Source organism: Giraffa tippelskirchi, chromosome 2 (assembly GCF_054371585.1).
Source record: "Giraffa tippelskirchi isolate mGirTip1 chromosome 2, T2T-mGirTip1v1.2.pri, whole genome shotgun sequence".
NCBI lineage: Eukaryota > Metazoa > Chordata > Mammalia > Artiodactyla > Giraffidae > Giraffa > Giraffa tippelskirchi.
This window is the reverse complement of record NC_137276.1, coordinates 230574050-230587168: the sequence shown is the minus strand read 5'-3', so window position 1 is coordinate 230587168 and position 13119 is coordinate 230574050. Positions and strand designations below refer to the sequence as shown.

The 13119-nt window shown below is 38.4% G+C and overlaps 1 protein-coding gene across 29 annotated transcripts in view; it reads right to left on the bottom strand.

Moving 5' to 3' along the window:
• Positions 1 to 13119, bottom strand: part of TTC3 (tetratricopeptide repeat domain 3) — a 121541-nt gene that overhangs the window by 43697 nt on the left and 64725 nt on the right. For all 29 annotated transcript variants that reach the window (XM_081573107.1, XM_081573116.1, XM_081573113.1 and 26 more), the window contains 8 exons: positions 12187 to 12307; positions 9874 to 9996; positions 8859 to 8960; positions 7254 to 7346; positions 6521 to 6585; positions 5374 to 5510; positions 2608 to 2934; positions 217 to 468 (listed from right to left, as the gene is read on the bottom strand). In XM_081573107.1, the coding sequence (XP_081429233.1) occupies positions 217 to 468; positions 2608 to 2934; positions 5374 to 5510; positions 6521 to 6585; positions 7254 to 7346; positions 8859 to 8960; positions 9874 to 9996; positions 12187 to 12307 (1220 nt within the window). The remainder of the gene's footprint in view (positions 1 to 216; positions 469 to 2607; positions 2935 to 5373; positions 5511 to 6520; positions 6586 to 7253; positions 7347 to 8858; positions 8961 to 9873; positions 9997 to 12186; positions 12308 to 13119) is intronic.

Sequence of the window (13119 nt, the reverse complement as noted above, 5' to 3'; positions counted from 1 at the left end):
TCCATGTAATGTATCCATCTGAGTGTCTTGACAACACTGAGATCCAGAGAGTAAAAAGGCTTTAGTATATAAAAAAATCACTGTTCTTAATACTAACTTTCCCAAATAAGCCGGCTGTAGCAAAATGATTTTCATTATTTTCTCTGTTAAGTATCTAAGTAAGCTAGATCCTTTGAAGACTTTTTCCTTAGATACAAATCGAAACTGTCCACATACCCATTATATCAAAGAACTCGTCCAAGGCATTATGCAGTGCTGGGAACTTGTCTCTGTGTTCTTCCAGCAGCCATATTAAACACCGTGCTTCCTTCAGTGATGTAGGCTCATAGAAATAATCAAGTTGCTTTCCTTCTATAGAGCCTAGTTTATGACCATATTTCTCATTCCAGAGAAAAGTCATGATGCTAAAATCAAGTTCCTTAAGAGGAGCCCCATAACGAGAAAAGAAAGGTCCTGTGGCATCTAAGCCTATAATAAAAACAAAACCCAAGTCAGAAGAAGGGAAGATTATTTGCTATAAAGTCACATTCAGTTTCACATCTTTGAAAGCAGTTCTATTATAGTTTGCTTACATTTTCAGTGAAAACATTTAAATACTTGAGAATAAACTTATTCAAGCGATTATGGATTTCTGAAACACTATTACACATGAATATGCTAAATATAGTAATTCTTACCTATTAGTTGAAAAAGGTGGGCCAAAGGCTTCTATTATTCTAGCTTTTTTATTAGACTTAGGAAAAAAAGAAATTTTTTAGTATTTATTCTTATTTATTTGGCCGTGCTGAGTCTTAGTTGTGGCATGTGGGATCTAGTTCCCTGACCAAGGATTGAACCTGAAGTCTTCACCACAGGACCACCAGGGAAGTCCCAGAAAAGGAATTTTTTAAAGGCATTAAATTCCTTAAAAAATATAACAATAACTTTTCACTACTTCATAATGATTTTCATTCCAATTAGTACAAGCTAGCTACATTTTACAATGCTTTTCTACGTATATTCTATAATAACAAAACATCAATAATATATGGAACTTCCCAAATGCCTTTAAAACAGAGAACGGGTGAACTCTTCACCCAACACATTCAAGAACTGCACCTCATCCCCTCAAACACCGTGGCCCCTTACCCTCCTCACGAAATTCCAGGCAGTCACTATTCCTGGTTTTACTCCCGCTTCTGCAACTCCAGAGAAAGGGCTGGCCGCACCCTCATGCACTACTGCTGAAAGGAGGTGAGCTCCTGCTGCGTGCTAACACAGCCACCAAAAGCAAGGACTGGCTCTGCTCTCTGCCCCTATACCTCTAACACAGGACGGGTCACAGGCTCTCAGCCTGCAAAGGAGGAAGAGATCGCCAAGTCAAAACTACCCTGGACGGCTGATCCTTCCAGATGCAACAGCTTTGCAGAGCTCATGTTACATGAAAAATCAGTGTATTTAAACATGAGAATCAGTGACCACGTAAAATACTCATATGATACAGGGTTTAAGGGAATCACAGATTAAGAAATACCACATTCAAATCTCCATCTACAGCTCACATTAGAGCATGTGCTTGCTGAGAGGAAGGCAGCAGATCACACCTAGTACTGAAATGTTAACCCTGCTCCTGCCCAATTTAAATCAATCTTTGTTAAATAAAGCAAATTAAAGAAATATCAAAAAATTTATCATTTTCTTGTCTGACTGTTTAGTAGACACTAATGGCAACATGATTTAGGAATAATTTTATGGGGCCAGAAACCCATGGAGACGTACGTTCACAGCAGCAACATGAGTTATCAACTACACCAAGCGCACTGCCACCTGCCTTTGTCTCCACAGACAGAAACGGAGTAGTGCAGTCTCTGGAACTCGAGTGTTCCATCAGCTCCCGTCTCGAAGGCAGGTCCCGCTAGCCTTTTACCCAACAGCTGCTAACTGAATCGTCTACTGTGCTAGGCAGCGGCCACATCGGTCACCGGGACAAACAAGGCCGTGTAGGTGCCCAAGGACCCCATCCTCGAGGGTCAGTCGACAGCCTTCTCTGCCGCTGCCTTCCATGGTCCCTGAGTAGGTGTGGTAAAGAGCCTGCTCGAAGGTTCCTCCTCAACCAAACTAGGAAAATCAGGACAGAGCACCAGAGCTTTATGATCCTGTGATTCACGATGCTGAAAGTCAGCCCCAGGGTATTTCTCTTGATCCTTAGATACAGATCTGCCATAGGTGATCCTAACCAATTATCCATAGCTCCATCCACTCTCTCCTCCAAATTCTTCACAATCTCAGAGGGCACCCCTGAGCAGTTGACTCCAAGGGGTGCTATTTACCCAGGGGAGTGCCTAGCAGTCACAAAGTTAACACACTGACAATACGTGAGCATAACACAGGACTGGACTTTCTTACTGACTGGACTTTCCTGTGTCGACATCTTTCACAAAAGCACAAGGTAACCTATCTATAAGGTAACCTAAAAATTTTGAACTTTGGGAAATAGTGTTTTTTAACCATACAAATTTGTAGTTTGACATTTTTAAAAAATCGTAAATGATAGTAAAATGAAGAAGGATTCAGAGGTTTGTGTTTATCCTCCTATGAAAATGCATCTCTACAATTAAAGAGACATACCAAAGCTATTAAGTTTCTGGATCCAGGTGGCTAATTTTGGCTCCACTTCTGTAAGCTCACTCAAAACATGCAGAAATACCCTTGTCTTTACTCTGTTCTTCTCTTGGATCAAATGACGAATGACATAGTCCACTGCTTCATTCAGGAAATTTCTGCTAGAAAAACATGTTGTGTAGTCTTCTGTGGTTAAAACCTTCCAAGAAAGCAATTCTTTGAGAAGCTTGGAAGTATTCAATATCCCAGACTTAATCTTGTCAGCATACTGCTTTATGCACTGCAGAATTCTGTCATCAAGGAACTGGCAACTTTGGACACGGTTGATAGTTTCTAAGGATGAATAACAGTGATCAGTAAAAAGGAGAAAGAGGATCAATTTGCAAAAAACATAAACTCTGAAAAACTTAACCTAACACTGTGTGTGAAAGTGAAGTCACTGTTAGTCACTCAGTTGTGTCTGACTCTTTGAGACTCTGTGGACTGTAGCCTTGCTAGGGTCCTCTATCCATGGAATTCTCCAGGCAAGAATACTAGACTAGGTAGCCATTCCCTTCTCCAGAGGATATTCCCAACCCAAGGATCGAACCCGCATCTCCTGCATTGCTGGCAAATTCTTTACTGTCTGAGCCACTAGGGAATTACATAGCAATATAATCCAGGACTCAGATGTATTCTTTATGTTGTTTTAAATAACCTAAGAAATTTTAAATTAGATATATAAAGTATTTAACTTTAAAAGTGCCTTTAAAAGACTTGAAAGTTCACAGTAAATCAGACGTATCACGTATCTTATTTCCTTCACTGGTACCACTCATGTAACACCTAAAAACTTAGTTCCTCTAAAATAAGGTTACTTTCCTCAACAATCTTAACTGAGCTTTATCGACTACTCAAATTTTACATTCAATAAATATGTTTTAGTCATGAATGTAAAGCTTTTTTTTTCCCCTGGAGTTGAAGGGATCATTGTTTCAGGTATAAAAACAATATTTGGTTGACTATGGATAAATACGTGTTATCTTATTGTTGAATCCTAAATCGTAGGCCTGTGGAGTTACTGATTGCAGTATCTCAAAAGTGCATCTTCCTACTCAGGCATTTCCCCCGAAAAGTGGCCATTTAGCCTCCTGAAGCTAATACAGTAAATAACATACAAACACAAAAAATATATAAAAGGAAGTAAATGATGTTCCCTAAAATTTGTTTCAGTAGAAAAGACAGTTCTGATTGACTTCTGAAACATTAATGAAATAACCAGTCAATCCTAAAGGAAATCAACCCTGAATATTCATTAGAAGGATTGATGCTGAAACTCTAATACTCTGGGCCACTGAGGCAAAGAGCCAACTCTTTGGAAAAGACCCTGATGCTGGGAAAGATTGAAGGCAGGAGGAGAAGGGGGTGACAGAGGATGAGATGGTTGGATGGCATTATTGACTCAATGGACATGAGTCTGAGCAAACTCTGGGCGACAGTCAAGGACAGGGAAGCCTGGTGTGCTACAGTCCATGGAGTTGCAAGAAGTCAGACATGACTTAGTGACTAAACAACAACAAGATGAAAAACAAAGACAGCAAGAGGAAATATTAATGCTGGCAACAGTCATCAGAGTAGAAAATGAGAATAATTTACTTTAACTCAAAACTGAAAGTAGTCCTGGGGATATAGTACACAGTACAATGACTATAGTTAATAATACTGTTTTGTGTATTTGTATGTAGACCTTGAAAGTTCTCATCATTAAAAAAAATTCTGCATGTATGGTGGTGGATGTTAACTGGATTTATTGTGGTAATCATTTTGCAATATATAGAAATATCAAATCATTATGTTGTACACCTGAAACCATACATTAAAAAAAAAAAAAAACACACAAAACTTGAAAGTAAATGTGTCCACAGGGACAGTAAATCACTGTGATATCTCCCATGTTGATCAGGGAATGCTGACAAGATGAGCATAAAACACAAGGTAATCTCTCTGGCATCTTATATGAACTGCTTCTTTATGTGAAACAGCATACTTCAGATAATCAGTGGCTAATTTACAGTTCAAACACATGTGTGGAATTTCAAATATTATTTTCACGTTCACTTTGGAGATAAGGGAACTGAGACAATTTGCCCTGAGTACGTGGCAGGAAAGTGTTTTCAATTCCTGTATATTACTTCTAAATTCAATGTTCGTTCATACCACTCCCCTCCCCATCTCAGGGTAATCAAAAGATGGTGATAGTATTAAAATACCAAGGGAAATCTAAATTTCAATTCAAATAGAGGTGGACTATAAAGAAAGCTGAGCACCGAAGAATTGATGCTTTTGAACTGTGGTGTCGGAGAAGACTCTTGAGAGTCCCTTGGACTGCAAGGAGATCCAGCCAGTCCATCCTAAAGGAGATCAGTCCTGGGTGTTCATTGGAAGGACTGATGTTGAAGCTGAAACTCCAATACTTTGGCCACCTGATACGAAGAGCTGACTCATTTGAAAAGACCCTGGTACTGGGAAAGACTGAAGGCAGGAGGAGAAGGGGACAACAGAGGATGAGATGGTTGGATGGCATCACCGCCTCAATGGACATGAGTTTGGGTAAACTCTGGGAGTTGGTGATGTACAGGGACGCCTGGCGTGCTGCAGTCCATGGGGTTGCAAAGAGGCAGACACGACTGAGTGACTGAACTGAACTGATAAAGCCCAACAAGACGAATATTTGTCTTCACACTTTTACGCAAGAATATATGATTCTCATCATGCCTCAGACTCCCAGCATACCTCTCTGCTCTTCAGTTTTTGGTGGGTTACTTTCCCTTAAGTCCTCTTCCAGTCTTTCTTGTGCTAATTTTTTTGCTTCCTTTTTTTGGAGCTTTCGCTTCAATTTTTTGTCTTCTTTCAGTCTCAACTTCTCTAGGCTGATAAATAATTGCAGTTAGTGCCAATTCACGTTTGTTATGAACTCAATGAACTACTTTCCTCTGCTTATTGTAGAAGCCATTCTCCAAACAATAAATTAGAAGTTTTCTTTTTTAGTTAGAACTTGGGACTATATCCTCTGTTCAATATCAAAAACTTTTGACACATGGTCAATTCAGTCAAAACAAGTGTACTTGTTTCATAAAAACAAGAACATCAATGACTAAATGGTATCTAATTAAGGATGGCATATATAGATCATACAGATGTTATCCCCATGCACAGAAGATACTGTTAGGGTAAAGACGAATAGTAAAAAATTACTATGCAAGACAATACATGTGAATATTCATTTCCACAGTAAAATATCATTTTCACAACCCAATAATGGTCCACAACACTCGAATTTGGTCAATGTGGCTACAATAAATTCTCTTCAACAAATAATTCATCTTTTCTTTTGCTTTTTCTTGGTCACCAATGATGAAAAAAAAAAATAACTTCTTAAAATGGAAAACAAGAAGCAGGGGAAAAAAGAAAAGAAAAAAGGATTGAATTATTTGATTTGAACAAGAAGATAACAGGAAAGTGACTAATTTTGACAGTTCGTTGAGTATTTCAGGGTAAGAAAGAGTCACTGGTTCAAAATGTTTGCTGAAGAGAACAAAAGGAAAGATGCTTTTGCAATTAAAGTGTAAACAACTGAGAGCTAAGTATGTAATTTTTATCCAAATGCCAAATCTACTGAACACGTCATTTCTTAGTTCAAATGTCATAATTTTACTTATAAATTCAATCACTAAATAATGCTTCTTATTCAAGTTTTTAGCATTTAACTATTTGAGGTTAAGTTGTCTTGAAAGTTATAAATACCTATAAAATTCACTTAACAACTACTTATTTGAATATGTGTGCTGAGCCAATTTTTAAAACAGCATTATTTAGAAATGTGCATTTAACAGAATCATATTCTAATGGACATTATTAATCTGATTATTAAAAATCTTACCTAGAACATTTCTGTTTCAGAATAGGTCTTGGAGGAACCTTTTCTTTAATGACCTTGTGTTCAAACTTTAAATAAAACAGAGACATCTAAAATTTGTCTCATGCTCCCATGACATTAAGTATAAAATCACAAGTTTAACAAGCATTTCAAAAGCACAGTCAACATCCAATTTGATAGAGAACAGTGATAATACTCTGACCCAAACAAAAGCGCAGAACACTTTAGCAACACAATTTACTGAAAAGAGGAACAAGAGAGTAGACACAGTTGAAGAAGGTTAAAAAAAATTATGAGTAAGCAGAAGATCAAATAAATGACAGATGTCATTACAATGACCCACTCCTGCAGCTCCCACATAATGCAGCTCAAGACCCTCTCCTCCCTCCCTAAGATCCCCCACCTTGCCAACACCAAAAAGTTTACTGGAAATTTAAAGAACAAGGTTATCAAAAGGAGTAAAATCAGTAAAACTGAAATGCAAAAAACCTCCTTTTCCTTTTAGGAGACAAAAGAACATGAGAATCCTTAATCACAAAGAAGCACTCTTTAAAAAAAATAAAGAAGCAGCATCCTTACATCCTATTATCTGCTATAATTTCTTATATTAAGTAACTATTTCATTCCTGGAAAATGCAGGATCCAAATAGTTTAAGTTCTATAAATTTACATCATATTTTATGAGGTATAAGCATTTGGTTATCAATTTAATGAGATTTCCCCAGTGTCTACTTACTTCACATTTAACTTGACCACCACTGCTGAAGATGATAATCTTTGAAATGATTCCCTCACAATCAGGAGTAAGACATATTCCTTGCAGAAAATCCTATTTGATTTAAAAACAGGGGGGTTACATCTTGGTATACATGTACACATGTATGCCATTTTAACCAAGGACAGTCAAAATATGATCTAAAACCTTCTTCAGGAGGCACTGCAAAGTCCCTGCTCACTGTCCTGTGATTTCCAGAGCCTCCAGCTGCAGGGCTGTCCATGTGACTTGCTTGGTCATGTAAGGTGAGCTGCCCTGACGCGCGCTACCATCCACACCAAAGCTTTAAGAAACACCGAGTGGACTGGCCACTGCTCTTTCCTCTAGATCACAAGAACATGTCCCAGTCACTCCTCACCCTCAATTCAGAAACAAGGCCCACAGCCCCACAGACGGGAGCTGCCACTGCCCAGTCCTGGACAACCGCAAAACTGCAAGGCAAGTAACGGAAGCAAGAAACAACCCTCTCGTACTTTAAGTCATGAGACATTCAAGCTACTTCAAGGCACCCTAGTGAAAGCTAATCTACAGAGGGTACTTCAACCCATGGGAATGGTTAGGACCACTAAGGGCATGGGTATAGCTGGTAGTGGTAGTGGTAGTCGATCAGTCGTGTCCGACTCTTTGTGACCCCATGGACTGCAGCCTACCTGGCTCCTCTGTCCATGGGATTCTCCCAGCAAGAACACTGGAGTGGATTGCCATGCCCTTCTCCAGAGGATCTTCCTGACCCAGGGATTGAACCTGGGTCTCCTGCATTGCAGGCGGATTCTTTACCGTGTGAGCTACAGCGCCACCGCCCTGAGGGTATAGCTAGAGAAGCTCAATTAAAGTGAGACAAAGACACAGCACCAGCGACTCAAGGGCAACAGTTATTTGGTCACATCATCATACCTCTAGATAACCACATGAAAATGTGTAGAATGTGAGAACTTATTGTTACTAAACTTGAATTAATTACTATTGCTAACATTCACCTAGCACAACCACCTTCTTCTTTTCTCCTCAATAAGGACAGGGGTTTATATGAGGCCAAGTAGTGTAGAATAAGGTTTTCTTCTTTTTTAAGTCCACAGTTTATATAGATCAGAAACAAAGTCTATGAACGAAGATTATTAAACTGTGACTGCTCTCAAAGTATATCTGGCTAATGGTAATTAACATAATTATCTTGCTAATTAAGAGAAACCCCAACCAAATGTGGCAGTACAAAATTTAAGTTGATTTCTTAGTACAAATTAGCTCAAAGTTTCTTAGAAAATACAACATTTGAGGCCCCAATTCTACATCATAACATTAAATCATCTATTTTTGATCATACATTCCCAACATAAAAGGGGGGTTCAACAATTTATTAAAAGCCTCTATGGTTACTGCCTTTACACTTCTATAAATGAAAAACAAAAACTTTCTACTTTATCATTAAAATTTTAATACCTTCTAATTATGTCTCACACAAAGAGAGAAATTAATATTCACTTAAGACTTTTCTTGAAGATTCTTGGGGAAGAAAAATCAATATACAATAAGCGTACTAAAAAATCCAGAAAATCTTGTTAGTCTTACCTTGTCAATTTTATCATTGAAGGTTGTTGTTTTTAACTTCTTCCAGCAGTTCATGTGAAATTCTATTTTACAATACTGGCAACAGCTGATTCGTATAAAACCCTGGGGTTTTAAAACAATTTTTAATTCACATCTTAATGTCTACATACACTCACTCTCACTTTCACACCCACAACACATAAGATAGAGACCTGTTTGCATTCACCTGGCAGAATAACTAGATGTCACATTTCCTCCTAGGGGAGTATAGTACTTCCATACCCCAGATTGCCTAGAGCTGAAAACACTGAGCTTTACTGACATTCAACAATTGTTGACATTCAACAATTTACAGTTGTGTATTCCTTTGAAAGTGAAAGTATTAGTTGCTTAGTTGTGCCCGACTCTTTGTGAACCTATGGACTGCAGCCCACCAGGCTCCTCTGTCCATGGGGATGTTCCAGGAGAGGATATTGGAGTGGTTTACAAAATATCAAATACTTTGAAACTTTATTTCATCTGAACTACCAACCAGGGACAGTAGGCAGCTTCTATGTTCTTGAATAAACAAGGTGCAGCATTCTATTCACTCAATTAATTGCCAGACTCAGTCTCAGATTTAGGTCCCCAGGAGTTATTTAGTGATCAGAATGATTCTTGGATTTCAATTCTTCAGATTCTTGGACTCAAATTATGTAAGAAATTAGAACTGCAGCAAATCAGGGTAATTACCTCACTTTGTTTCCTGTGCTCCTAAGGAGCAGGCAGTTATACAAAATGGTGGCTAGAAGGGGGAAATGGAATTAGCTAGCCTACCTTCTCAGGTCACCATCACTGCCCTCGGTGTTTATTTCAATGACTCTGGGCCCCCATGTGAGGTGTTGCAGACTTAAGTCAGGGGATGGGGCAGACAAGAGGACGTGAAGCTGCTGACAAGTCAGAGAACTTGGGTGTCTCCAATTAAAGAATTTGTTCTGAAACCATTTTCAGATACAATTCAGTAAATTAATGTCCTGGTATACCCTCATTCTGGTACCTTAAAGTCTGGATCAGTTATGTATATCTGGATTTTGGAATATCCATGGCACTTCTGATAGCAACAAATGGCATCTGGCACTGGAGGGAACCTGCATTCTTCAACGAATTTCTCTAACAGCATCTACAAAAGTAAACAAAAATGATACAACACTAATTCATCAAATTCTTTCAATAATCTCTTGCCATCAAAATATTTTCAGCACAGAAAGGACCAAATGCCTTTTAGCCAAGAACTACATACAACTTACAAAGTTTTTCCTCCTCGAGAGAGGCTGATAGAGATGTGCTGAGAAAGGAACAGGAAGAAAAAGGACTGAACAAAAAATTCTCAGAATTCCAGACTGAATCAAAATCTTAGCCTTTGTTGTAATCCTCAAATCTCATTTTACAATACATACCTCTTAGATACCTCCTTTAAGCATTCACAAGTGCCTAATGAGGTAGAATACCCTTAGAACTCCACTGTTCTGCCCAGGGTCGCTTCACCTGGGACCCCCCAGCCCCCCGCTGACATTCATCCTCCTCCCTGAATCCCTGCCCGTGTGCTTGCCCCTCCCCTGAAGAATTACACCACTGCCACTGAAGCCCCCAAGACTCATGCCAGGCTTCCCAGGATGGTTCATTGTTATCAACACTTCCAATGCCTCCATCCCAGTTCAGAATAGAGAGGGAAATCCAACAGTCCCTCTGTTTTATTTTTTATAACAGTTTTGTTCATATATAATTCATGTACCATACAATCCATGCACTTAAAGTTCAGTGGTTTGTTAGTATATTCGGAGTCATATAACCATCACCATAACCTAAATTTAAAACATTTTCACCACCCAACAAGAAATCCCATACAAATGAGCAATCCCTCACCTTTCCTCAGTCCCCTATCCCCTGACAACCACTAGCCTACTATTTGTCTTCGTATGCAGTTTTTCCTATTGTGAGCACTTCTTTGGAGGCCCAGTGGTTAACACTCTGTGTGCTTCCACTGCAGGGTGCACAGGTTCAATCCCTGGTTGGGAAACTAAGATCCCACACGCTACGTGATGCAGCCCCCAAAGAAAAAAGTCCTATTGTGGAGATTCCAGATAAACAGAACCACAGAGTATCTAGCATTTCGTACCCGGCTTCTTTCACTTGGCATAACGTTTTCAAGGTTCATCTATGTTGTAGCATGTATCATTACTTCACTCCTTTTTATGGCCAAATGTGTTACATGGATACACCACATTTTACTTAACCATTCATCAGCTAATGGCCTTTGAGTTCTTTCTACTTTTTGACTATTTTGAATAATGCTGCTATGAACATTCATGTACAAGTTTTCGGGAAAACTTATGTGTTCCTGTCTCTGAGTATATTTAGGAGTGAAACTGCTCAGTTATTTGGTAACTCTATCTTTAACAAATGAAGAACTGCCAGACTGTTTTCCAAAGCAGCTCCACCATTTTAAATTTTATAGCAGTGTATGGGGGTTCTGGTTTCTCCACATTCTTGCCAACACTTGTATTGTCTTTCTGATTAGAGCCACCCTAATGGGTGTGAAGTGGTACCCTGTTTTCATTTGCATTTCTGTGATGACTAATTGTTGAAAACAGTTTGCACGTTTATCATCTATTTATACAAGCTGTTGGCAGATACTCCTATGCAGATCTTTCGACTACTTTTAATTAGAGTGTCTTCTTACTACTGAGTTGTAAGAGTTGATTCCTGTGCTTATAAACACTTTAGTTAAAAGCAAGTTCTGAGTATACACCAGGGCTTACCACAAGTAAAGGCCTATCCCAGTCAAGTTACATGATTTAGTCTTTCTAGAACTGGCAAAGCACCCCATGATTCTGGATATGAGACCAATTTATACATTTTAGGTCTTCAAATACAATGTCAATAACTATAGAAATTATAATGAAACAATAATGTGAAATCTTTCTCTCAGTACAACCAGCACATCACACTGCTTAACAGTGCACACTCTAGCCAGAATGCCTGGATTCAAGTCCCAGCCCCACCATTTCCTGGCTGTTTAATCTTGAACTCAACCTGTCTAAACATAATCTTCATCTGTCAAATGAGAATAATCACAGTGCTCATCACACAGGGTTGCTGGAAGAGGTAAAGGTAATGATAAATGGAAGGTGTATGATTGGCAAATAGGAAACATTCAGTAAATGTTGGTGATTCCACCAGCTTTTAAAGGGGAAATGGAGGAGCTGAGGACAGAGTGCTACTACCTCTCTGTCATCTTATACCTGAGTCAAGAGCACAGGAGTGCAGATGAGCTTTTATGGTTAGTAAGAAGCTCTACAGAAATAATTACCTTTATCTTCCCTGGCTGAGTCTCCTCAATAACCACATTACTTGTGGGCCAAGTTAACACTCCAGGAAGACGACAGATCAAGGTTCTTGCTTTTTCGAAATGATTAAGAGCTTCTAAAAATCTAAAGTCAGAATTACGAAGAAGGTATTAAAGATGAGACATGAATTTCCATTCCCCACAAGGCACAGAGATTTCAAGCTTACCAGGAAGAGTACATTTGACAAATCACTGCACAGAAATATTCACAGTAATCCATATTTTCTTCAAAAAACCAAGACATTATCACTCTTTGCTACAAAATTAATATAAATTAAACAAGAATCTACCAGGACACTGGCTTTACTATGGTAGGTGCACACTAGTTTGTTTAAAGCTGTAATTTATTTTTTCAAGTTTTCCACAATTAAAACAGAAAACTGAACAAATTTGGTTGTTCCATTTTTATTTAATTTACTAATCTAATTAAAGCAGATTCTTGTAGTGCAACACCATAGGTCAACTTCAACTAATTAATCATAAACAGGGAAATTTTTTAAACTTGATTCATTTCAAACAGCTGTAATAAAATCCCTCTGCTGTCAAACTGTTAAAGAGCTCGTGTATTCTGGACATCTTTCTTCAGCTATAAAGCAGTTAACTATTTTAACAGAACAAATGTGAATGTAAACTGTTTGACTATAAATATAATATGTTTTAATGCCAATTTACAGTTTAAAAAAATAATACCAATAGATTCCCGAAGTTCATTCAACCAAATACTAGAATAATGAATTATAAGGTTCTCTCAGTCTCTATTCTTCTTGTTAGACTAGAGAAGCAAAGGGTTTCCTGTTCTTCAATCTTGAAACCATCTCCCAATTGAAGAAGTCATTTTTACCTTTGCATGGATAACTTCACCTGCAGAAAAGCTAGACCATCATCCACCGTAAGACG